Genomic DNA, 25,570 nt, shown 5'->3' on the forward strand with positions numbered 1-25,570 from the left:
TCTCTCCACCGATGCTGAGTTTTTCCAGCATTTTCTGTTTTTGTTTGTAATAGGCTGGACTCTGTTGGCCACACTTGGACAAACGAACTACTTACAAGTGAGTGATCCTCTTTCTGGCTCATTTCTGGAGGTGGCTTTCCCATGAATGCTAATATGAAACAGGGGCTAATCACCTTGTAAATGCAAGGATCTTCTTTCAATACATACTTGTTAAACCCAAAAAGAGCAGATTACCAGTTTAGGCTATAACAGCTAACATGATAATCCTCTAATGTGCAATGCAAATTGTATCCTTTTGTGCTTGTGGGGATAATCAGAAGTCACAGTGTTTGCTAATGTTTAAAAGCACTAAGATCAAAGAGGACATTTAGAGTTTTCAGATTAATCTTTAATTGACATTTCATAGACATGTCCATCAAATTGTTCATGAAATTTATATTTAATAGAAAACAAAGCACTGGGTTCATCATGCTAACAGTTAGGGTCTGCAGATTTTTGTATAATGTTATCTATACAATATTACAGGAGACTAACTATAATTGTGTTAACCACACTGAACTTGGCAACCAACTCTTTAAATACTCCAGTTTTTTTTTGTAGCTTGATGTCATGTTAAATTATTTTATTATTTCTGACAATTTCTCATTTTGCTTAGTCCTTCCATTAATTACTTTGTAGAAGAACCTCTTGAGCACCTGGATGCTGAACTCAGAGCACTCTCTTGATCATGCTCTTCAAAGTAATGTTGTTCTATTCTTCTACAAAATTTGATGAGGTTTTCATAATTTTTCACCTTTTCACCAAGTGCATCATCGGTCAGCTGAGTTGTAAGGATTGTGAACAGGTGACCAAACACCAGTGCATCCAGTTCTGTTGGCCTGCAACACAAACATTAAAAGGTTAGCTAACCATTTATTTTCGAAGGCAACGTTGAAGCCTGTAGCAATATTCTGTCACAAAGAACAGGTTAAGGAAAGGTCACTGCAAGGGATATTAGCATACCACTCTGTTCCCCAATAAGCTGTTGGCATTTCCTAACTAAATTAAGGCGATCTCTTTAGGTTTCACAGACACAGGCCATCTTAATTTTTATTACTGTAATTTATTATACAGGTACATCAGCCTTATGAAAAAACCTGCCATTAACAGATTAATTACATTTTTCCCAAATGAACATAAATTAAATATACCAAAATAGTATGCTTAAGAATGTATGTAGGATAATGTCTTGTGATCACTGACAGTTGCTCTTCATTTCTGTGAAGAAAAAGAACAGGAGTCTGCCTCCCCTGCAGCTACTGTGCATAACAAAGCCATCCTTAAAATAGAATGTTGTACTTCAAATAGCCAAATAGATTGCTTCTGGGCATTTCATCTGCTAAAGACTCTTAACACTGTTGATAAAAGAAACTACATGGTAGTAAAATTCCTTTGTATTAGTGGCTAAACAAATGGAAAGTACACAAAAATTGAATGAATACACCACTGGCCTAAAAAGAGCACCACTTTACTACTATATCTGTAACCATAACAATGTGACTTACTGTCGAGTAAAGAAATAGGGTTGGGTTCCCAGCCTTTGAGAGAGAGCCTGACAGCATCGATCCACATCTTCGAGCACCTAATAGTCACCCAGAAGGATAAAATCAGAAGTTTACATGGGTAATATACTGAAGTCTGGCATGAAATATGATAAAATATCTCCTCACATTTGGGTCAAATACTATAAATACAAGAATTACAGTATTCTGCTTAGTTGAATACTTTTCATTCCAAACAACATTTGGAATGAAAATCTCTCCCCCCATCCCCACCCCGTTTCTCCCCCCTCCCTTTTTTTTCAATAATTCATATAGATTCTTCTTTTCCCACCTATTTCCATTATTTTTAAATCTAAAACTAAAACTTTGTTAGTCTTTCCACCCCACCCCCACTAGAGCTGTACCTTGAGTATCCTGCCTTCCATTCTTAATTAGCACTTTTCTTAGACAATATCACCACCTTCAACACCTCTTTGATCCTTTTGTCTGTGACATCTTTTGATTATCTGCTCCTATCACTGCTTGCTTATCTCCACAATCACCACACCCTCAACTTCTCTCTCCCCCCGCCCCCCCACCTTAGACCAGCTTATATTTCACCTTTCTCCTAACTATACTCAGTTCTGCCGAAGGGTCATGAAGACTCGAAACGTTAACTGATTTCTTCTCCACCGATGCTGCCAGACCTGCTGAGTTTTTCCAGGTAATTCTGTTTTTGTTTAACATTTGGAACTTTGTTAGATTTCACTGGGCTTCAAAAATTGCTAATTCTGGTGCCATATCAGATTCTAAAGGGGGAGTCTTTAACCTTATAGAACTTCAGAAAATGTTCTTCTCCACACCTCTTTATTAGCCTGTTGCTTTAATATTCCCTATTTAAAAATCAAAATATATAAGACGTGTGTGTGTGTGTGTGTGTGTGTCTGATATCATGACTAGATCAAGTCATCCCCAAAGCCATTAGCAGTCATGGCTCTGTACTTGAGACTTGCTATTAGAACAGCTTTAGTATTTCATTATTAATGTGACAAGTGACAATTTTACAGGTTGTGAAGGGAGTGTTGTAATCACATTCACAGAGCAAAATATTGATACGAACTCTTTAGTAAAGCAGGAAACCATGAATCAGGCATGGTTCAAACATGGACAAAGGAGCTAAACTCCTGAGGTGCGGTGAGAGTGACTGCCCTTGACATTAAGGCCGTATTTGAACGAGTGTGGCATCAAGGAGCCTAGCAAAACTGGAGTCAATGGGAATCAGGGGGAAAACTCTCCGCTGGTTGGAGTCATACCGAGCACAAAAGAAGATGTTTGTGGTTATTGAAGGTCAGTCATCTCAGCTCCAGGACATCACTGCAGGAGTTCCTCCGGGTAGTGTCCTTGGCCTAACCATCTTTAGCTGCTTCATCAATGACCTTCCTTCCATCATAATGTCACAAGTGGGGATGTTCGCTGATGTTCAGCACCAATGCTCCTTCGACAGCACCTTTCACTACCACTACCATCTAGAAGGACAATGACAGCAGATAGATGGGAACACCACCACCTGGAAGATCTCCTCCAAGTCACTCATCATCCTGACTTGGAAACATATTGCCGATCCTTCACTGTTGCTAGGTCAAAATCCTGGAGCTCCCTTCCTAACAGCACTGTGGATGTACCTACACCACATGGACTGCAGCGGTTCAAGAAGGCAGCTCACCACCACCTTCTCAAGGGCAACTAGGGATGGGCGATAAATGCTGGCCCAGCCAGCGAAGACCACATCCTGTGAATGAAAAAGATACAACAGATTTTTCAATATTGTGGCGGCTTCTCTTCAGGTACCATGCCCTTCGAGGGTGATGGCAACGTTGACCTCCATGTCAAATTGTGTTCTAGAGGTGTGGATGATCTTCATTGGTGGCACATTCATTCAGTTTGCGAGGCTCTTTAAAAACATCGTTCCTTGTTTACCTCGATCTCTTTTACCATCAATCTTTCCCATCAGCATCAGACTTTGTAAATCATGATTTCTTATTATGTGCCCAAGAAATTCCAACTGTCTTTTCCTGATCTTGGTCAACAGGACTTTTTTGGTCTCAGGTTTTACTAGCGCCTCTTCATTGGCAGTGTGACTTGTCCAAGATATCTTCATTATTCCCCTCAAAAACCACAACTCTTCAGCCTCAGTTCTTCCCTACATTGCTTCACCGATTGTCCAACATTCACTATTATATGTCAAAATTGGTGTGATGTGGCATTCCAAGGTTCTCTGCCTTGTTTTCATGGCTATTTTTGAGTTGAACATAACTTTTTTCGTTTTTTTGAAATGCACTCTCTGTCTGATGTTAACATACTTCCTAGGTAACAAAATTTGTCTATCGTTTGATCTTTTCATTCTTCACTGTGATTTTACATTCTGGTACGATTTTCTTTTTGGACACTCCTCAACATTTTGTTTTCCTCCACATAATAAGATTCCTTCTGGACTTATAATTCCATTAGAACTACAGTAATATGTGTTACTACAGTAATATGTGTTATGTTTGTTCTAAAAAAATACTGTCATGCATATATACTATATACTCTATACTCAGACAATACAATCATAATTTGCGCAACTTCCAGGTCTTCAAATTCGTTCATGATCAAACTAGATAAGCTACAGATAGATAAATGATGGTTTCACACCCCACAGAAATTTTATTTTGAATGTTAATGCCCATTATCCAGGGCATACCCATGATGCTTTCATTGTGCAGCAGCCTACATTATCTGACAGTCCCCAGAGAATGAGCAGATTGCTGTTGGGACAACAGAGCTACCTCATGTAACCATAATTACTGACACCAATTAGAAACCCCCACATTGCTCTTTAGCAAAAGAAATCTGCCATCCTTACCGGATCAGGCCGACATGTGACTTCAGACCCACAGCAATGTAGTTGACTCTTAAGTGTCGAATATATCATCTACAAGATGCACTGCAGCAACTCACCAAGGCTCCTTCGACAGCACCTTTCAAACCTGTGACCTCTACCACCTAGAAGGATACGGGCACAGATGCATGGGAACACTACTTCCTGCAAGTTCCTCTCCAAGCCACATACCATCCTGACTTGGAATTATATTGCCAGTGCGAGTGTACCTACAACACATATGGGCTGCAGCAGCTCAAGAAGGGGACTCACCAATTAGGGATGGGCAACTAACCCAAGAAATAATTTTTAAAAATCGCAGCAGAGTGCAAATACAATGTGGTGCACTTTGACCTTCTAGTCAAAGGGAAGGACAGGAACCTGGAAAAGGTCCTGTTAAGTGAAGTTAAGAGTAAGGAGGACTAGAAGGTCTTCTTCAGACTTTTTCCTGTTCCACAACCCTGGATTTTTGGGGTTTTTCCTTTAGCTTGGGACTGGCTATCTGTCCCCTTTGCTCCAGTCTCTCACACCAGGTCAAACATGGACAAGGAAGCCTCCTGTTGATTACCACCTGCTGCCCTCCCTCAATTGATGAATCAATATTCCTCCATGATGAACACTATTTGAAAGAAGCACTGCGTGTAACAATGGCACAGTGTACTCTGGGTGAGGGACTTCAATGTTGATAAATAGCATCACTACTGAACAAGCTGGTTGAGCCCTGAAGGACATATCCATCAAACGGGGCCTGCAGCAGAACCAAAATGAGGGAAAAATCTACTTGCTGCAGATGCATCTGTCCATGACAGTATTGGTAGTAATGACCACCACACAGTCCTATCTTCACATTGAGGACTCTCTCCATCATGTTGTGCAGCACTACCATTATGCTAAATGGGATAGAGTGCGAGTGAGCAAGAGCTTTAGAGGCAAAACTCCCGAGCTGAAGAATAGAAGAACCAGAAAGCTTCTGATCTGAGGTGGCCACGCTGACGATGCCCAAATTGAACAGGGAGTTTACAATCGTGGTGGAGATTTGAAGGGAAATCCTTTCCCAAAGCAAGCAGAAAGCCCAAAAAATCTCAACCCTTATACGAATGATTGAAACAGTACTCAATCCTAGTGGTTAATCTTTCAATTTTTAAGTGTCTGACTTATCTTACTGGGGTGTACGTCAAAATGAAGGAAAGCGGAGTTATGACATTTCATTTAGAGTAAAGCAACTGTTCTCTTTCTACTTTTAACATCTTTAACGTAACTATTTAAGGTAATGTAATCATTACTATTCATTTTCTTTGATTTTTGTGTGGTACGATTCTTTTGATTTAAACCATGAACCTCATGGCTTCATTCTTTTTCAAAGTATCTATGTTTTCGGATTCTAATAAAAACTACATCTACAGAGATCATAACACCATACCTAACAAAAATTGATCAATTTTGGTTGACCAAGCATCTTTTGGGTGCAGCTGTTCCAGGTTTCTACTTTCTGAATACAAAAGAAAAAGTGGTTTGTTTCCACTCCTAAATGGCCCAACTCCAATTTTAAGATTATGCCATCTTGTTCTGGGTTCCCACAGCAGGTCAACTGGTTATCCATTAGATCACTTCTCAATTTTCTAAATTCAAAGGAATGCAAGTGCTTTATATTGAGCTACTCAGACATCAGGAATAACCTGATTATTGTAACTTTAACCCTAAATTAAGTTATTGGCCGGGATTTTCCGGCCCCATCGTGGGCGTGACCCACCGCAGGCGAGACAGCGCCCCAGCCAGAAGTCCATTGACTTGCGGCGGGACTGGACGATCCCGGCGGCAGGCGGGTGCAGAAAATCCCACCCATGAAATCTAAAAAGCCCAAAATCCAATTTATCTAAGAATAAACACTAATATATTCTTCTGTCTCGGTGTATAATTTTTAAATCTGATTTTCAGTGTGTGAAAACTATCTTTAAATGACTGGCTTGCCAGTAAACCAAATATACAGATTTTGAAGATTGCCATAGTCACACCATAGATGTAATTAGGGAAATGCACCAACACTTGGAAAACTTAATGCCAATGATTCTGATCAACAATTCAGACCTACATTTGTCAATGCTGCCCCAATGATTCTCATTTCCTTTATTTGCCTGAGAATCACTGAATAATTTGCCATATAAACAATGTGATAGCATAATTTTGTTTGCCGGAAAGGCCAATATTTTGTCAATGAATGTTTTCCTGCATTGAAGCGGCAGGATAATTCAATAGTACTAAATTATTCTATCTTCACTACAATGCCAAGAATTAACTGTCAGGCAAATAGAGCATATTATAATAATAAAGAGGGTGTGAAGTGCTTGATTTCAATCCAAGAACTAAGGACTATCCTTGAACAGTTCAAACTACACCCCGAACTAATCACTCACGTTTAATAATACACTATCCTAAACACAAAATCCCTTTGAATGTCATAAGTTACAAGCTAAATATAGGTGAGAAGGTATCTTCATTCATCCATTTAGAAAAGCTTACAATCTCTCCATCAAAAATGATAGCAAGAATTCTATTTCAAAGGCTGACCACTCTTTGCACAAAAGAATTTATTTTAAAGAACTTATATTTATGTGAGCACAATTTACAACCTCAGCACATCCCAAAGTGCATTATAACTAATCAAGTACCTTTGAAGCATAGTCATTCTTGCAACATATACGGAAACACAGTAGCCAATTTGCGCAAAGCAATATTCTAAGAACAGCAATAACAGAAATAACCAAATAATCCATCTTAGTGATGTTGCCTGAAGGGTACATATTGGTCAGGAGACGGGGAAAACTGCACTTTTTCAAATTGTGCCATGGTATATTTTACCTTCTCCCAAGAGGGGAGAAGAGGCCTCCATTTAACGTCCCAATTGAAGGACAGTTCTTCTGACGTTATAGTATGTACTGCAGTGTCAGCTTAGATTGTGTACTCAAGTTTGTGGAGCAGAATTTCAACTCATGGCCTTCTGATTCAGAGGTGACCATGCTACTATTGATGAAAGACTGATACAAAAGGGTTGAGAGAGCAGTTGTAAGTATGCCTGTCATCAATTTGACCTCTTGTTCTATCAGTTTACCTTCTGTAACACGATTGCCTCTCAGATTTCTTAGCAAGATTCAAGAACAAAATGTTTCTCTGTATCTTGGTAACAGAAACTAAACACAGTACTACAGGTGTGGTCTGAGTGATGCATCATAAACTTTCAACATGGCATCCTCCAATTTGTGACCACTCTATTGCCACCACAACCACCACCAACCTACCCCCCTCCCCCCAATGGTTTCTAATCTACATCTACAAATTGTATTCAGGAACTCGATGTAAACTAGTCAAAATTAAATTGGAGTGGAACACCAAGGAAATTAGTCAGATAAAATCGAAGTGGGAAAAACACAGATTAAGTTTAATACAGTTAAGTATATGGCACTGCACATTTAAAAAAAAAAATTGATAACATATATTCTCCATGAACAGTCTTGAACTAGTTGAGCTAGAGAATACTTAAGTGCCTTCTTGCTGTTCAGCAACAATTAACAAACCAAATAAATGTTGAGGTAAATTGTTAAATCAATAGAGTACAAGTTAGAGGATGTTGTGCTGAACCTGTACAGTGACAACTAATATTATGTGGATCATGTTACAGATTTAAGTAATAAATTGTCAGAAGAAGTGTGCAAGGCAATAAACAGTTTCGCAGTAGATTAGCTGCCAGGGCCACAGGCTATGGCATTTAATCAAAGTGCAGGAGCAGTTTATTACTACACACTTTATAAAGTCAAAAAGCATGAGTGATTTTAAAATTGTAGCGTCCAAATTGCTTAAGTATATTTTTGTTAGTCAAGTTATTTTCACTTTCTTGGACAGTGTGACTAACAGTAGGATATGTCACCCATTGTGAAACGCTTCTGAACTTGAACTGAGTAGTGTATTTTTTCGGAATTAACAGTCATAGTATAGAACTGAGCTTACAGCTATTATGGACAGGAGGGGGGGGGTTAATTTAAACAGCTCTGATTTCCCCTCTCACCATCCCTCCGTAAACAGATTTTTGTTTTTGTAAACAGGTTTTTGATTTTGATTGCCCCCTTTATAAATGGCAGTGTATTTCCCAACCCTTCAGTTTTGGTGTGATCCAATTTCTATTAATAACCCCACAGCAAACTCCTGATAGGATGAACTCAAGGAGAGTTAGTTTATTTGCATACTCAAAACACGGGGGTGGGTGGGCACGGCCACATAGCCCCCTGCGCACTCATGCAATAAAAGAGGGATAGAGAAAAGTCAGATTTACAGGGTAAAGACCACAGAGAAAGGAATTATTGTTTCACGTGAGTCCAGAATCAGATTCCAAAGGCGTATTCCTTCACAGACAGGAAGGCTGAGCTGATGCCGGATAATTCACTTATCCAGTAGAATTGGCTTCCATGATGAAATAGGCACGCAGAGATGAATCAGTCTTATAGGCGATAGTGCTGGTGCAGAAGTTCCAGTATAAAGTGTAGATGGGGCTAGGTATTTAAACCTGGACAGAGCCCCTTTTTCTGTGCTGCTGCTTGGTGGATGGAAAGAAGACGACTGAACTTTGCAGCTCCAGAAGGCAATATTACTGGCTCCACCAGCTATGGGGGTTGTGTCACTTGACTCCCACTTCTGCTCTTTGGCTCTGACAAAGGGTTTGTCTTGGTCCCTGAAATTGTTAATGCTCCAAGTCTTAAAGTGAGGTTGCGGTGTCCTTTGTCCTAGCAGACGAATTGGCTCCGGTTGGCCAGGCCTGGCTTATGAAATGGAGATGGCCTCTGTATAGTTTCCTTTGAATTTGGATCCTGCAGCCCACAGGGTGTCGTTAGGGTCTCTTCAGATATAACGATGAGCAAATTTCTTTCATAATGTCAAATAGCCCCTTTTCTTTAAGGTCACAGACAGACATAGCTTCAGTCATTTTAAAAGGACATTGTCCAGTTTTTAAAAAATATTAGAAATTAGCCATGAGTACGGATACACGTTTATATATACTTTATAAAATTGGTGGTTTTAGCCCCCTGATACAGCAGTTACTCGATGTCACTTGATGTAGTTCTCTGTTGTGATTAATGTAATCATTTAGTCTGGTATTTTCATCTTCTATGTCCGCTTGTGTTATAAATATAGATTTTGGGAGTAAGCTAGCGCGCAAGTGAGGGAGCGGTTGGGTCGTATCGGGTGGGTAGCTCAGGGTTGTAGACATTCGCGGAGGGCCCCAGGCAGCACAAATCAGCCCATCGCAAGTTTAAGCTTTGCAGGCATTTGCAGCACATATGTGCGTCAGAACTTCTGCAGGGTCCCAATGCGCAACACAGACTTGAGTCCAGATTTCACTGCTCTAGATATTGGAAAATTCAGGCCAATGGATTTTTAAGGGAAAAAAAATCCAACATGCGAATTCTAGGATAGTTCTAAAATATCAGTTCTATCTTGCTTAACTGGATTTATTTTGAAATAGCAAATAGCTTCATGCAACACAAACTTCTGTATTATAGTCACCATTGGACTAGAATTGGAAAACAAAGTTATAAATACAACAATGGCAACTTCGGAAAAAATATTAATGACCGACCTGTTTAAGAGATTTTCCAGCCCATCCAATTGCCTTCATCTTGCGTCTTACTTCCCATTGCTTCTGATAGGCCAATATATGGTTTAAAGGCCAGGGATATGGTGAGCCATATCTCGAACGAGTTATCTTAAAACATCAAAAAGTTTGGTTCATTAAAGATCTTTCATTTTACACTATCTACAAATATCCAGCTGATCCTTTAATCGGAGTGGTACACCATTTATAGGTAGTAATAAAATTGACCAATATTGTGATCATCTTGAAATCTTATAGATAAATGGTCATACCAGCTCGACCATACCAGACTTGACTTCACATTCTTTCTCCCCAAGAATGTATTAGAGTCTCTAATTTTCTAACATTTATATTTTATCAGTGTAACTTCTGCATTCCTATCACTTGCCAGTCTTAAATTTTGTGGATGAGGTTTCCTGAAAAACGCAAAGGCCACCAACCTTAACGGGCAGTGTTGATAATTACTTTAATTAGTTTTTTTAATGGCCTTAACAGACCTTGATAGTTCGGCGGGTGTGCGACCGCTTCCAGCACGCACCCGCTGAACGAAAGATCTGAATGACGCATGGTGACGTCGGGGTGCACGCCTGACGTCACCATGCATCATTTTACACATCGGCATGCTGGGCCCGCCCCCGCATGCTGACATGAAAATTCTGGCCATTGTCTTAAGCATCCGACACAGAGTTCATCGAATTCGTTCTGAGTCATTTTCGTTATGGAGTCATCGTAAGGATCCCAACTCTGGATCAGGTGTGGCACTTCACTTTCAGAATCATCCCTCCACAACAAATCATCTTCCTCTCCATCCATTGAATTGGATATTCTGTGTTTTTTGAATGATCTGATGACACTTGGTGCACTAATAGCATCCGATGATTTGATAATAAAACCGCACAAAACACCAAGCGGCGCAGCCAATATATCAGCGTGCATCCACTTATTCCACTCAGTGCAAAAATGATCCTTGAATGTCTTATTGACACACCCACCTGAAGGTTGAACTATGAATGCTAGACCCTGAGGTATAGCTTAGCAGGCACCTCTTGATCTCATCGGTTATAAGGGGCAGAATATTGCACTCGTCGGGCAGTCAAGCACCTGACCTGAACAAGCATAAAATGACGCACGATGACGTCATTGCACACTCGCGCAATATTTCGGTTGGCAGGCACCTACAGGAGCCAGCAGCGTGCCTGCTGACAATTAACAGGCCTTTAAGGCCATTAAAGTAATAATTAAATGAAATTTTTCGCTGTCCATCCAACCTTACGGTTGGCGGGCAGGCAAAAAAAAAGGCCAAGCAGCCTCTGGATTTTTCAGGAAATCTCATCCACGGGCGGATTCCAACAGCAAATAAAAATAAAATAAAAATTTTAAAATTTCATTCATAACCTGCTCATGTGAGAGTCATATGACGGGACATGTTTTTATCATTGCTTAAGTTTTTAATCTTTAATTTAAAAAATCTTCAGCTTCCTGAAGCAGCTCTGTGCCTCAGGGAGCTTTTACTATGCGCGCCTGGGCGCATGCATGAACTTCAGTGCTCGTACTCCTCCTGCGCCCCCCACGCTGGCAGCGCTGGGTGCTGCAACGTGCGTTTCAAGGTGGCTAGCCATTAATTGGCCAGCCAGCATGAAATCGCAGTTGGAGCCCAATCGCGTGCGGTGGTCGGCTTCCCCAGTGCTCCCAGGACTGCCCACCGAGTCTGCCCGACCACCAGGAAATCCTGGTCATGGAATCTGAACATGCCCCACACTAATAAGCTGCATTCCTTGTATAGACCCCCGGGATGCCTATTCTACACATTACCAATTCATAACTTCTCTCCATCTTCATCCATCCAATTGCTGTCATGGACAGGCACAAAAACTCCTACAGGGAACTTGATGTTCAACATGTTTTACCTTCTAAAGTTACCACGGGCTTGAATTTTGTTTCGTCAGCCAGGCAGGCTAGTACCACTGTGAATCTTGTCTTTTCACGTCCTGTTTAACTAGAACTTTTTTTGAACCTTTCCACTCTACAGTTCAGTTGCTGGGCCTATCGAAATTCATGGGCGTCTCATCCATGTTGCCAATGTGACTTAATGGGTACTCGTGTTTGTGCTGCTGTCTAATGATGAATTGTTGGAAATTGGTAATTTTGGTTTTGAGGTCTTTTGGTAGTCTGAGCGATCTTGGTCTTCTGCCACAAGTTAGACTGTCTCATTCCATTAAACGGCTAAACCAACTAGCTGTTTATCTGAAATCTTTGCTGGACTCGGGGTTTGATTTGGCCCACTTAAGTGCATATATCTGCATTGTAGGTGCAGATATAACCATTCCTACAATTTTCGAGAACCCCTTCCGATACATGTTTCTCAAGATCAGGCCAATAGCTGGTCCCTGTTCTGAGAGCACATTTGGTCTTGGGCATCTTCCTCAGTGCAGATTATTTCTTTTTCCATTCTTGCAACAGTTTTTCACTAACATTGAACTCTCTCTTGCAGCACTGTTATTTGATGAGTTAGCAAACATTACAGTTTTTAGCTCGAAGCCAACTTCATACTTCATTCATTTACTGGAGGGCCCATTTCTGTTTGTCACTTGCCACTCCATGCGCAGTCTGCTCTGTGTGGTTGTGTCTTAAACTCCCACGTATCTTCCTCACAACACAGCTGCTACCGCATGTTTGATCCCATGCGCTGACTTACAAGGTAAGTAAAACATGCAGTTCTGGGGTGTAAAATTGAGGCCAGCTATCAATGCAAGTAATATTTTGTAGCTGAAAAGGCAGGGGGTAGTGGTGGTCAACTTACACACTGAGTATAAATAAAAGCATAATTTTTGGCACTGAAAAAATGGGGTCATGTTATATGCTGGGTCAACTTATACACCACAGTCTACAGTAGCTTGTAAATATTAAGAACTTTGGGCTCGTAATCATTCTTGAAATGGATATTCATAGTGAATGAACTGGGGAACAGTAGCATAGTGATAATGTTGCTGGATTAATAATCCAGAGGCCTGGACAAATGCTCTAGTAGAGACAGGAGTTCAATCTCCCTCATAGCAGATGGAGGAATTTAAATGCAATTAATTAATAAATCTGGAATAAAATGCTAACCTCATCAATAATGATCATGAAACTAGTGGATTGTCGTAAAAATCCACCTGCTTCGCTAATGTCCATCAGGGAGAAAATCTGCTGTCCTTGCCCGGTCTGGCCCACGTGATTCCAGGCCCACAATGTGGTAAATTCTTAAGTGGCCTCTGAAATACAAGTCACTCAGTTGGACGTGGCTCAGCACCAGCTGCTCAAGAGCAGTTAGGGATGGGCAGCAAATGCTGGCCTTGCCAGCGATGCTCACATCCCAAGAACAAATAAGAAAGATAGATTCTTGTGGCGCTGCAACTTTGGACTCCTTGATCCTGTCAAAATGTATCCACAGATAATCAGAATATTGCATCAAGTTACCCTGTATTAGAATACTTGTGAAAGCAGTGCACTGAAATGGAACAAATATGCAATCATTGCTGTAGTGCTAAAGCTAGCACCAATGTTGATACAAGTGCAAATTAAAGGCCCATTTGATTAAATTAATTGTTGTAAATGCTGACAGATTTCTCACCTTCGCTGATGTGCTGTCATCACACCACTGTATGTAAAGCTGCAAGGTAAAACATATTGCTAAAGTTAGTCAACAACTAATCATACATAAGACTGCAAATTGCAAAAATGCATAAAACATGACAGCTATTGTTGCAATCATTAATCATAGAAACAGAAAAGACCAACTGGGCTGTTTGTTATTGGTTTACAATATTAAGAAAACAAGAATAATAAAATAAACCTTTGATCTGGCATACCTCTGCTGTCAACAGCATATTATTCACCAGTTCAGTATAGGCTTTCATTTCAGCCTTCTGAATTTCATCCAGTCCATCACTGAGTGAGTGACCCTAAAGAGACAGATTATGCAAATACAAGAGTCAACAGTAGACAAGCTCATAATGCAGTCAAACAATAATTACCAACACTGTACATACACAACTGATTTCCTTTTAGTTGCCCACAATACCAACCATACACAAATTGTGCAAAATGAAAGTCAAAATAGTTCTAATACCTATAGATTGCACTGTAAATTTTAGGAAAAAGATAAACTCTAGGTTCACAAAACAATCCTTTGACCTTAAAAGTCCAATATTAAATTAAGTTGAACATAAATTTGGAGGATTAGAAATACCAAAACTTACCCTTGTCCGATTAATTTGGAAATTATTTTATTATGAGACAGTATTACACTTATTTATTGCACTAAAGAAAAAATGTAAAATACTCAAAATGGCAATAAATGCTTTTATATATATTGCTGAATCAACACACTTGCCAAAAGTGACAGATGAAATGGCATTTATAGTTGCACTAACAAAGTATGCTAACAGCTGTAATTTTCTTACCTTGGCTTTTGCAAACTGTACTATGGGGCCAAGTTCTGATACAACATGATTACCCACATGTATAAAGGGAGCCTTGCCTAATGCAAAACAAGATCACTCAGATTATTACAACGATTTTATAGTGTAAATGGAAACAACTACCAAAAATAACAAGGTTGAATAAATTAAAGCTAAGAATATTACTCATAAAGCGATCAAAATGTCACGAGAACAAAAACAAGAGATACACAAATTGTAAACCGACAGGCTCAATTTTGAAACATATACTAACAAATATATACCCTGGGAAAAAGAACAATGTGGAACTTCATTTGACTATTTGTTTGCTACTTTAAAAAGGCACTGTGTGTTGTGCATTTGGGCTCATTTTGCACAGCAAGAGTGTACTTCTTTATGTTTAGTCAAGCCCACTAGTATGCAACTCTAATGGTGTGAACATTTTTTCTAGGATGAAATCAGTTACTGATTACATTTCACACTTCTGAGACCATACGGTTCAACTGGTCACTGAAGCAATAGAAAATCCCGCTAGTGGAAGAACAAAGTGATTTGAAGGGTTTCAGTTTTCTTTCCATTTGCCACGTGTCCGGAAAGTGCCACGTGAGATCCTATAACACCAGGTTTAATTTATGAAGTTTGTCAACACTAGCCATCCAACTACCCACTTTGAAACTAAACATTAGCAATGCTGTCACACTAGCCTAAAGGAAAAGCGTAAACACTGCTAGTGGTGGTTAGGGTGCCATTAATTATGAATACGTGCAGAATTGGGAGTCAATTTAAAAACAGAGTTGGAGGAGCATTATTGCTTATATTCCTATTCATAAAATTCAGAAAAGTCAGAAAAGTTGATAAGCAGCATCAAAATAGTTGACATGGCCCCAAAAGGGCTGACAACTCTAAAAACAATCTATAAATGAAAAACAGCCCCAAACAAATACTTGCAACCAAGGTCACGGCTACATGGTGATTTAAGAAGTTAAATTCCTTTTCATTTAATTGAATTTCAGGAGCTTGCTTAATGTTCTACAATTTAGTTTGTTTTCTGAAACCCAACAATCTCATGTATGACATACAATAGTGCTATAATCTCGTTTAAAGCTGCTACCTGCGGAGATTGCTCACTAGGTTTGATTGATAGGCTTCTGAAGCTTCTGCTACTCATGCCAACAACCTGAAGAATCACCTTAAGAACTACTCATTTCAAGGATACTCAACAAATACAAAATTTCAGGGCATTCTTGGATAATGATAAGAAATAACAAAGGCAGTAAGCACCAATTTTGATCAGCAATGATTTGCAAACAGAGCTTAAACAACATTGAAGATCAGCATTAAATGCTGATCGTTGACGTGTGTCAATAATGGCAACTTGGGAGAGATCCCAGAAAACAACCAGAGTCTATAGAACCAGATAGCAACGAGGTTTAATTTTATGAAGGGGAAAAGGAAAGAAAAAAAGTTATTCTCTCTTTAAACTGTCAGGGGTGGTAATAAGTCAAACATGAGGGAATAAAATAATTAAATCAAAGTTATGAACTAATTCGTAACCGTAAAGTATATTAGTAGGGAGCGAACGTTAAAACTGAGGCAGGACTCCTGAGAGGGAAGCACTGTCAATTTTTTAGATGATGATCAAAAAAACGCATAGGCATTTAATTAAGTACTTTGCTTTGGCCTTTATTAAAGAGAAGAATATTGGAGAGGAAGTGAAGTCTAATGTAGTGAGAGTGAGATGAATGATATCATGATGGCTAAAGCAAAGTTTTTAGGTAAATTAGTTAGACTAAAGAAAGAATAAGCATCAGGGCCAAACAGGATTTGTCATAGGATTTGAGCATGAGACAGAAATTGCAAAGGCCCAAGAAATTATATTTCCCTGGATACTTGCACCATTAGAATGGTGCATCTACATTGTAGAATTCCTAGAATGGTGCAAAAAAAAAGTGGAAATCAAGTACTTGCACCATTATTTTGTGATCTTTGCGCCACTCCGCCATTACCCTCACCAAAAACAGTGAGGTCATTATCAGAGACCTGCCCCAGTATGGTGATTATAAACTTCCAGCACTTAAGCCAATTTTCAATAACAATGTCACTTAGATTTAAAAATAATGGTCCAAGTGGTCTGGCAGCAATGTAATTTATTGCACCAAGATTGGGCTTAGCCTCCCAGTTGTTAAAAATAGATCACCATTGCGGAGATTGAACTAGGATCTTTTGAGCATGCACTTCAGGCACCTGGGATTTTCAATATGAATATTGACACACTATATTGTATGACCAGAGCCCATTCAATTGATCAGATCATTTTCAGAATTTAAATGGCCACTTCTGTGCTCAACATCAGTAAATAAAGCCAATAGCACAGCAAACATGTTTTCTAATTAATCCAATGCACTGAGCAATTCCAATTATTTTAAACAATTTAAAGTAATTTGCTGCACATATGCCCAAAAAACATTTCAAGTCCATCTACTCAGAGGAAAGTCAGCATGCAATTACGTAAATTTCTGCTGTCCACAAAGATTTGCAATCTCCAGTGCTACTCAAAACAAAATCAAGTTCAACTTAAAAATTCAAGGTTAGTTTGTTTAAATTAATCACTTATAATGCAGCAACTTGGGAGTGGCCTGAATTCACAGATCACACACTAGTGAAACTGACAGAAATCTCAAACTTGAAAAGGGATGCATTTAAGCAGTCTGGGCTTCCATTCACTGACACCCTCCAGTGGCTCTAAATGGTGAATGTGATAGCACTTCAGCTCTTAGATCACCAATGAATGACTGATTGCCTGCCAAGCTCATTGCGGCACATTCCAATAGAAAACCAGCAAAATTTGCAGCACGTTAGCAATGGCGAGATTGGTGCACTAGATGGCAAGGTTTGCAATGTACGTCACCAATCTTGTTTTTGCAGGAAAATCTGGGCTTGTATTTCAGGGCTCTATTGATTGTGGATATGTATTAGAGGACAGGAAAGTGGTCAATATAATGCCCATCTTTAATAATAGAATACAGCTAATCCAGATAATTACTGCCTAGATATCTAACATCTATTGCAGAGAAATTTTTCAGAGTTTCTGTAAATTGCTTTGTATCTAGATAGAGCGAAAATCAAAGCAGCCAGCCTGGTTTTCAAAAGGAACACTGTGCTTGACAAACCTCATCAGACTCCTTCAGGAGGTAACAGGGAAGGTAGGGGAAATATAGTGGATGTTGTGCACATGGACTTCAAGAAAACTTTTGACAAGGTGCTACAGAGGAGATTACCAGAGAAGATCAAGGTGTATGGAATTAGGCAAGGATAGTAAACTGAATTAAAACTGTTTAGAAATTAGAAGAGAGTTATTAAAGCAGTTATTAAAAGTGGTTGAAAGTGGGTAGAGGTGTCCCAAGTTTACCAGCTCATTTCTGTTTATTGTAAGCATCAATGATTTGGACATAGGCTTAGAAAGATTGCAGTTAAAATTTGCAATGGTACCATAATATAAGGTATAGACAATTCTTTAGAAGACCAAAAGGATAATGACACAATTAAGAAACAAGCTCAAAAAAATGGCAAGCGGAATTTAATGTCAGTGAGTGTGAGGTGATGCGTTAAGCTCTATACTGTCAAACAGCAGAGAAATTTGTGGGTATAGGTTCAATGGCCATTAAAGGCAGAACCTCAGGATGATAACGCTGTAAAAACAAGCTAATGGGATTCTAGGTTTTGTGGAATTTTTAAAAAAAAATGTTTTAGTGCAAAACATGTAGAATATAAAAGTCAAGAGGAAATGATGAGCCTATGAAAAAACTTGTGTTGGGTTAGGTGTTAAAGCCTGCTATCATAGCGACAATAGATGGTACTACCTGGGACTCATCAGAGTGCTGGGTAACAGTTAAGTAACCTGGCAACCTCCAGAAAGTGCCAACAGCTTCAGGCGGATAAACGCCCGAAAGCAGAATAGTGGAGCCCCTGATGGATGAAATACATTGACAAGTGGATGAGCTAATCCTTGAATTATCCAACAGCATCCATAACCTGCAAGCCATGACTCAGCTGCACTGCATATTAAGTTAACAAAAGAGTAACTAATAGACAATTCAAAACTGAGTTTAAGTATTAATACAGAAACAAAATACTTTGGATGTTGGAAATCTGAAATAATTACAAAAAATTCTGGAAACACACAGCAGGTCAGGCCCCTCCTTAACCCTGCCAATTGCATTATTATGCCTTGTATTGTTGCCAACTGTACTATTTCATTGTACCAAGCTGAGATAAGCTAACACAACACAAATAGAACCTGGGATCTTCCTGGTTACTATGACTTCCTGGGTACTATGAAGTACACAAAGCAATGCACAACCTATAAGCAACTGGGGGAGTCATCTGTACCAATTCTACTTCTTTAGTATCTTTCTGTAGAAGATTCCATTTCCCAACTGTGAAGACAGGTAGTTAGGCTATTCAAGGCTTCTGTCAACAATGCTCTTGAACTAGTTATCAAAACATGTGACTGCAGATCACCTTGTCTTCACATTCTACTTTCATGTCAAGGGAGAGGGCAGCAAAAGAAATTCTTCAGAGATAGCCAGTTGGGATTAGAATCTATTGTTGGGGCCCTGATGAGTTATGAAACAGCATACTACCATAACAATGCCACTGTTTCTTAGAGCATTTATGAAATTTATATTCAAATTAATTCTATAGTTTATATCCAAAGCCACTGACATGAGTACTCAAGTTAACTTGTACTGTCATATAAATAATTGTGGCTTAAAATGTAAACATGTGCAGTAGTCAAAATAGATTTAAAAATTAAAATATTCAATAGTAACCGACACATTGCCCAAAGTAATTTTCAAAGAATTAGCCTAAAGTTCTCAATCACCCTTTTAGGGCCCCTTGCACAATGTAGCATTTCCCTGTTGAAGCAGTAGAGCAGCTGATTTGCTCTTAGGTCTCTAGCCAATGCTTTTCAATAATCAACTGCTAGGAGGTATGGTTGGGTGACTGCATCCTCCAAATTTCTCTTCCTTTTCCCAACACCTGATACTATGGAATTATAGGTGCGCTGTAGTAAAATACTTCTCTTTTGATAGCTCTCAGCAGTAAATATTTAGTAAAATTTTCAGCGTTTTACTTTAATCAAACTTAATAGAAATAGTCAAGCTTTTGCACAAACATAGGCAAATTATGTTTTGTTTCATATTGAAGAGAAAAAGATAAGGAATAGTGTTTTACTCAAATGCACAAAACCTGCTGTTAAGGCCAGTTCATATACAGTTCACACTAACAGCAGGCTCTGTCGTGCTTCTTTTGAATAGATTCATTCTTCATTGCCTTCACAGGCAGCCTTAGGGTAATAGATGAGGTAAAACGTATGAACAAAAGCCTCATCTGCATCCATACGATAAGTGTATCACAAAAGAATTGCAGGTCTCTTTGAACATAGTGATCTCTGAGCTTTTATTCATATGTGTTCAGGCACAAAGGAAACCCCAATAAAGGCCAAGAGCATCACATAGACACTGCTAAGATCCAAATGTCAGTCTTAAGAATTTTGAGTCTATCCACCATTTAATTTCCTTTTTCTTTACTTAGGACAATATAGATAATGGCCAGAAGTGAACTTTGCTGTAATAGATATATACTAATTTATTTAATAAAAAATGTTGGTAGGTATACATAGCATTTATAGTTATTTGTTTGAAAAATCATTCACAGTGGAATAATCTATGTAATGTGCTACTTTGCTAACAAGGTCATATCATCACAGATGATCCTAATTTACACATCTCTCAATGAAAATTCATAAACAACAGCAACCTTTAGTCATTTATTCCTCAAATAAGCAAGGCTGAGAATGAAGACAGGGGCAACGTAAAAACGTATGAAAAAAAATAGCTCATGACCAGTACTATGTTGTTTATAGGCTACAGGATTAGATATGTTGCCATGGCATCACATAAAACAACCCCTCCAGGAATTTAAGTCAGCTCCAGACTTACCAGATGGGGACATGTACTCTGCATTTGCCCTACAAACCACCTGGACTGGCAGATTGCACATCCGCAGAAATGCCTGAAATATAGCAACATTTTGTCATGAAATTAACATTTCAAAAATATTGATTATACCAACTTATGATCACACTGCAATATAGACAAATGAGAGAGTAAGCATATCTTTGGCCAGCAGAGGTGGAGCTCATCCAACTGAAAAATTATCTAAAATATCTAGATAGGTATTTTCCCCTTCCCTGCCATATAGACATATTTACAAGTCTTGAAAATACTTAATTCATGAGATTTGCGTTAAACATGCAAACTTGATATTAATGTCTTAAATCTAAAGATATAAACCATAAATAATATATTTTTTTAATTAAATGAACTAATTAGTCAAAATAACGGAACTATTGGCATAGACATGATGAGCCGAATGGCCTCCTGTGCTGTAACCATTCTATGATTTCAAAAAAAAATCTTTTCAGCTAGTAGATCGAGGGGAAGGGGCTTGGTGGATTTTCTTTGACATTTTTATAATACAATATAAAGGGCAGGTTACATTAACATTAGGTTATCACTCTAAATGATGCTTTGTGTTTACTCAGTTTCACAATCATAGAAAAGGTGCTAATAATATTTTCTATTAAAAATATAAGGGACCATACACAAGTGTTGGTATTCAAGTGCTACCTCATTTTCTCTTCATTAATTCTTCCAAATGCAATTCTAAACTAGTTCAAGCTAGAAAAAGGAAAATCTGACTGAAGTAACAGAAATATGAAGGTTTGACACATAGCAAATTTTTCATTATTTTGCTTGGCACACATGTGGTGAGTGCTTCCCCAAAGACTTACAGAAGCATAATGTTAGAGACAAACAATTTGCTGGCACTTTGCCTCAGTGTGCAATGTTGCTAACCTTCAGCCATGTTTCAAATTTTCCACCAACCATTCTGTGCTCTATATGAAAACAAACTGCATTCAAGGTAACTACCCTGAGGTAAACTTTACAATTGTGTCACCGGGTTGCTTGCTGCTGCTGCTATAAGGAGCACTGCTTGAGCTGTGGCGTATTTGTGCTGCCAGCCAGCCAGCAGACTGCACTGGCCCGGAGTGGCATACTGAGAATGGGGTCTTGTGCTAAACTGCTGACATGGAATTCTCAGGATATTTGTATTTTAAATAAGATAAATGCATCGTCAATTTGCTGTCTCTAAAGGGTAGAAAGTAGATTTTTTTGCTTCTACACTGCAGCACTTGAAACTCCTTCATATTTCTTTAACAGCATTTGTTCACATGTCAGCAAGTAAAATCAAAGAAGTAGGCTGTGCAACTTTACTTACTGTGATAAGTGGGACATTTGTTTGGTTTCTCATCTTCTCTTTGTATAAGCTAGCAGGACATAATCATTAACAACAAAGTACTGGAATATGCAATAGCATCAGCACTGAGGGCGTGATAAGCAATGCTCAGATCCCCAGAGCTGAACAATGTACAGTTACTGAAGCAGGTGCTTTATGGGGAACTGATGGATAGCAAAGGAAAGCAGGACAGACAACAAAAGGTGTTACAAAGATACACTGAAGGTTCACATAATGCAGTGCAACATGGTTGTTGACACTTGGGAAATCCTGACCCTGGCAGATGCCAATGGCATGTTTAAGTGAGAGAAGGAATGAATGGCTTTGAGCTGCCAACACCATGCCAGCATGGAGACAAGATTTTGGGAGGGGAGGGAAGGGTTAGCAAAGTCAGAGGGATTAACAGGAGAATTGTCCAGAAATGTGGTTATGTGACATTTGTAATAGACCATGTACAGGATGCAGATCAGCAAAATCATCAACAAACCCTGCAAACATGAACTTACGCTCCCTTCTTTATTGGCACCTTCACCTAGAGTATGTGGGACACACTACCCTTATTGCTATTGTTATACTGCTGTACATGCTTCATTTTTTAAATTACCAGATAATTTGTCAAAAGCATACACTGAGATTTCTAGTGGGATTAATCTGTTTCACAATCTACTTATAGAGACAGAGCCAATCACTGGCCCACTGGGGGTCAGCTAGACAGAAGCCATTATATCTTTTACTTTTGATTACCAACTCTATGCCCAGACAGATAAATTATTCTGCACCCTTTGGCCAGCTCACCAGTTCTTCCTGTTCTATTAACAAATAAGTGAACACATGACGACTCTGTGGGGTAAACCCAACCTCATAAGTTTGAGTTGCGAGTACTGGTCCAGGTTCAATGTGATTAGGAGAGTTAGTGAAGCAAAAATTATGTTGCTAGTTAGTAAAATTACCTATTCCAATTTCTTGCTGCCTATTTTTTTCTTACATATAATAGATCTAATTCATAGAGTATAGCATAAGTCACATGGTCTACCAGAGTGGTTATTTTTCTGTTAAAGATTAAGAGGACATGACAGGTCTTTTGTTATTTATAGCGACCAAATTATAGTCGCAAGGCTGAGGATAGAGAGGGGGAATAAAGGGAATTCGAAGGTGGGGAGCAAGAGCAGGGGTCACAACAGGTTAACTTGGGAGGGCCCACAAGGTAAGCACTCCTACTCTTACTGGCCAACAAGCAACGCTGGAAAAGCAAGTACCTGATGGATCGGCAGTTTTTGCTACCTTTAGCTGCCAATTTCCCAAACCTAGAGAATGCCCATTAAATCCAAATGGCTGCTAAAATCTGAGTCATGCAGCTTCTTTAAAGTACCAGTATTAAAATAACTGTCCTGCCTCTCAAGTAGAGGTTATTTGTTCACTTCCTCCCCAACTTCCCGAATCAAACCAGAAGCAAGAGTATTTGCAGTGGGCTGAATTCGGGTTTTCCATTTTTAAAAATAGGCTGGAATGGGCTGCTTCATTTTCAGATGCATTAGGAATGGAGCTGCAAAATATGGAATAATCAGTGAACAACCCCACTCCTGACACAATGATGGGAGGGTCGTTAATGAAGCAGCTGAAGAGGACTTGGCCAAGGACAGCATGTTTACCTGTGGGACCGGAGGAGTTGTAAAGTGGAAAACTATATACCAAAATCAAAATAATGAAAAAAAGGAAGTCACTAGTGCTGGTCAGAAAGAATAAATACAAATATTATGCTCAAGGTATATTACTAGTAGGAAGTATAAAATATTAGAAGTAAATGTATGTGGTTTGCTATTGCTTTATAAAAATTTATCTACAGGATGAGGGCATCACTGGCTAGGCCAGCATTTATTGCCCATCCCCAATTGCCCTCAAGAAAGCGGAGGTGAGCTGCCTTCTTGAACCGCTGCAGCCCCAGTGATGTAGGTACACCCACAGTGCTGTTAGAGAGGGAGTTCCAGGATTTTGACCCAGCAACAGTGAAGGAATGATGAAATATTTCCAAGTCAGGATGGTGAGTGGCTTGGAAGGGAGCTTACAGGTGGTGGCGTTCCCATGTACCCTCTGCCCTTGTCCTTCTAAGTGGTAGCTGTCATGCTGGAAGGTGCTGTCGAATAAGTCTTGCTGAGTTACTGCAGTGCATCTTGTAGATGCTACGCACTGCTGCTACTGTGTGTCAGTGGTGGAGGGGGTGAATGCTTGCGGAAGTGGTGGCAATCAAGTGGGCTGCTTTGTCTTAGATGGTGTCAAGCTTCTTGAGTGTTGTTGGAATTGCGATCATCCAGACATGTAGAGAGTATTCCATCACACTCCTGACTTGTGCCTTGTAGATGGTGGACAGACTTTGGGAAGTCAGAAGGTGAGTTACTCAGAATTCCCAGCCTCTGACCTGCTCTTTTAGTCACAGTATTTATATGGCTAGTCCAGTTCAGTTTCTGGTCGATGATAACCCCCAGGATGTTGATAGTGGGGGATTCAGCAATGGTAATGCCATCGAATGTCATGGGCGATGGTTAGATTCTCTCTTGTTGGAGGTGGTTATTGCCTGCCACTTGCGTGAAAGTTACTTGCCACTTGTCAGTCCAAGCCTGGATATTGTCCAGGTCTTGCTGCATTTGGACATGGACTACTTCAGTATCTGAGGAACAAAAACAAAAATACCTGTAAAAACTCAGTAGGTCTGACAGCATCTGCGGAGAGGAATACAGTTAACGTTTCGAGTCCATATGACTCTTCACCAGAACTGAAGAGTCATACAGACTCGAAACGTTAACTGTATTCCTCTCCGCAGATGCTGTCAGACCTGCTGAGTTTTTCCAGATATTTTTGTTTTTGTTTCGGATTTCCAGCATCCGCAGTTTTTTGCTTTTATCTCAGTATCTGAGGAGTCGTGAATGGTGCGGAACATTGTGCAATTATCAGCGAACATCCCCACTTCTGACCTTATGATGGAAGGAAGGTCATTGATGAAACAGATGATTGGACCTAGGACACTACCCTGAGGAACTCCTGCAGTGATGTCCTGGAAGTGAGATGATTGACCTCCAACAACCACAACCATCTTCCTTTGTGCTAAGTATGACTCCAACCAGCAGAGTTTCCATTAACTTCAGTTTTGCTAGGGCTTCTTGATGCCACACTCTATCAAATATGGTCTTGATATCAAGGGCAGTCACTCTCACCTCACCTCACCTTTGGAGCTCAGCTCTTTTGTCCATATTTGAACCAAGGCTGTAATGAGGTCAGAAGCTGAGTGACTCCGGCAGAACACAAACTGAGTGTCAGTGAGCAGGTTATTGCTAAGCAAGTGCCACTTAGTAGCACTGTCAATAACCCCTTCCATCACTTTATTGATGATCGAGAGTGGACTGCTGGGGTGGTAGTTGGCTGGGTTGGATCTGTCCTGCTTTTTTGTGTATAGGATATACCTGGGCAATTTTCCACATTGCTGGGTAGATGCCAGTGTTGTAACTGTACTGGAACAGCTTGGCTAGGGGTGCAGCAAGTTCTGGAATATAAGTCTTCAGTACTACTGCCAGAATATTGTCAGGGCCCATAGCCTTTGCAGCATCCAGTGCCTTCAGACATTTCTTGATATCATGTGGAGCGAATCGAATTGGCTGAAGACTGGCATCTATGATGCTGGGGAGCTCCGGAGGAG

General features: G+C 39.6%; 1 protein-coding gene across 1 annotated transcript in view; it reads right to left on the bottom strand.

Moving 5' to 3' along the window:
- Positions 1–366: 366 nt before the first annotated feature.
- Positions 367–25,570, bottom strand: part of mtx2 (metaxin 2) — a 61,337-nt gene continuing 36,133 nt past the window's right edge. Inside the window, exons 4-10 of the mRNA XM_078552038.1 lie at positions 20,526–20,598; positions 14,524–14,600; positions 13,930–14,022; positions 13,692–13,730; positions 10,064–10,189; positions 1,545–1,621; positions 367–878 (exon numbers count right to left, since the gene is read on the bottom strand). Of these exons, the coding sequence (XP_078408164.1) occupies positions 668–878; positions 1,545–1,621; positions 10,064–10,189; positions 13,692–13,730; positions 13,930–14,022; positions 14,524–14,600; positions 20,526–20,598 (696 nt within the window). The 3' untranslated portion in view covers positions 367–667. The remainder of the gene's footprint in view (positions 879–1,544; positions 1,622–10,063; positions 10,190–13,691; positions 13,731–13,929; positions 14,023–14,523; positions 14,601–20,525; positions 20,599–25,570) is intronic.

Source organism: Cetorhinus maximus, chromosome 11 (assembly GCF_964194155.1).
Source record: "Cetorhinus maximus chromosome 11, sCetMax3.hap1.1, whole genome shotgun sequence".
In the NCBI taxonomy this organism is placed as follows: Eukaryota; Metazoa; Chordata; class Chondrichthyes; order Lamniformes; family Cetorhinidae; genus Cetorhinus; species Cetorhinus maximus.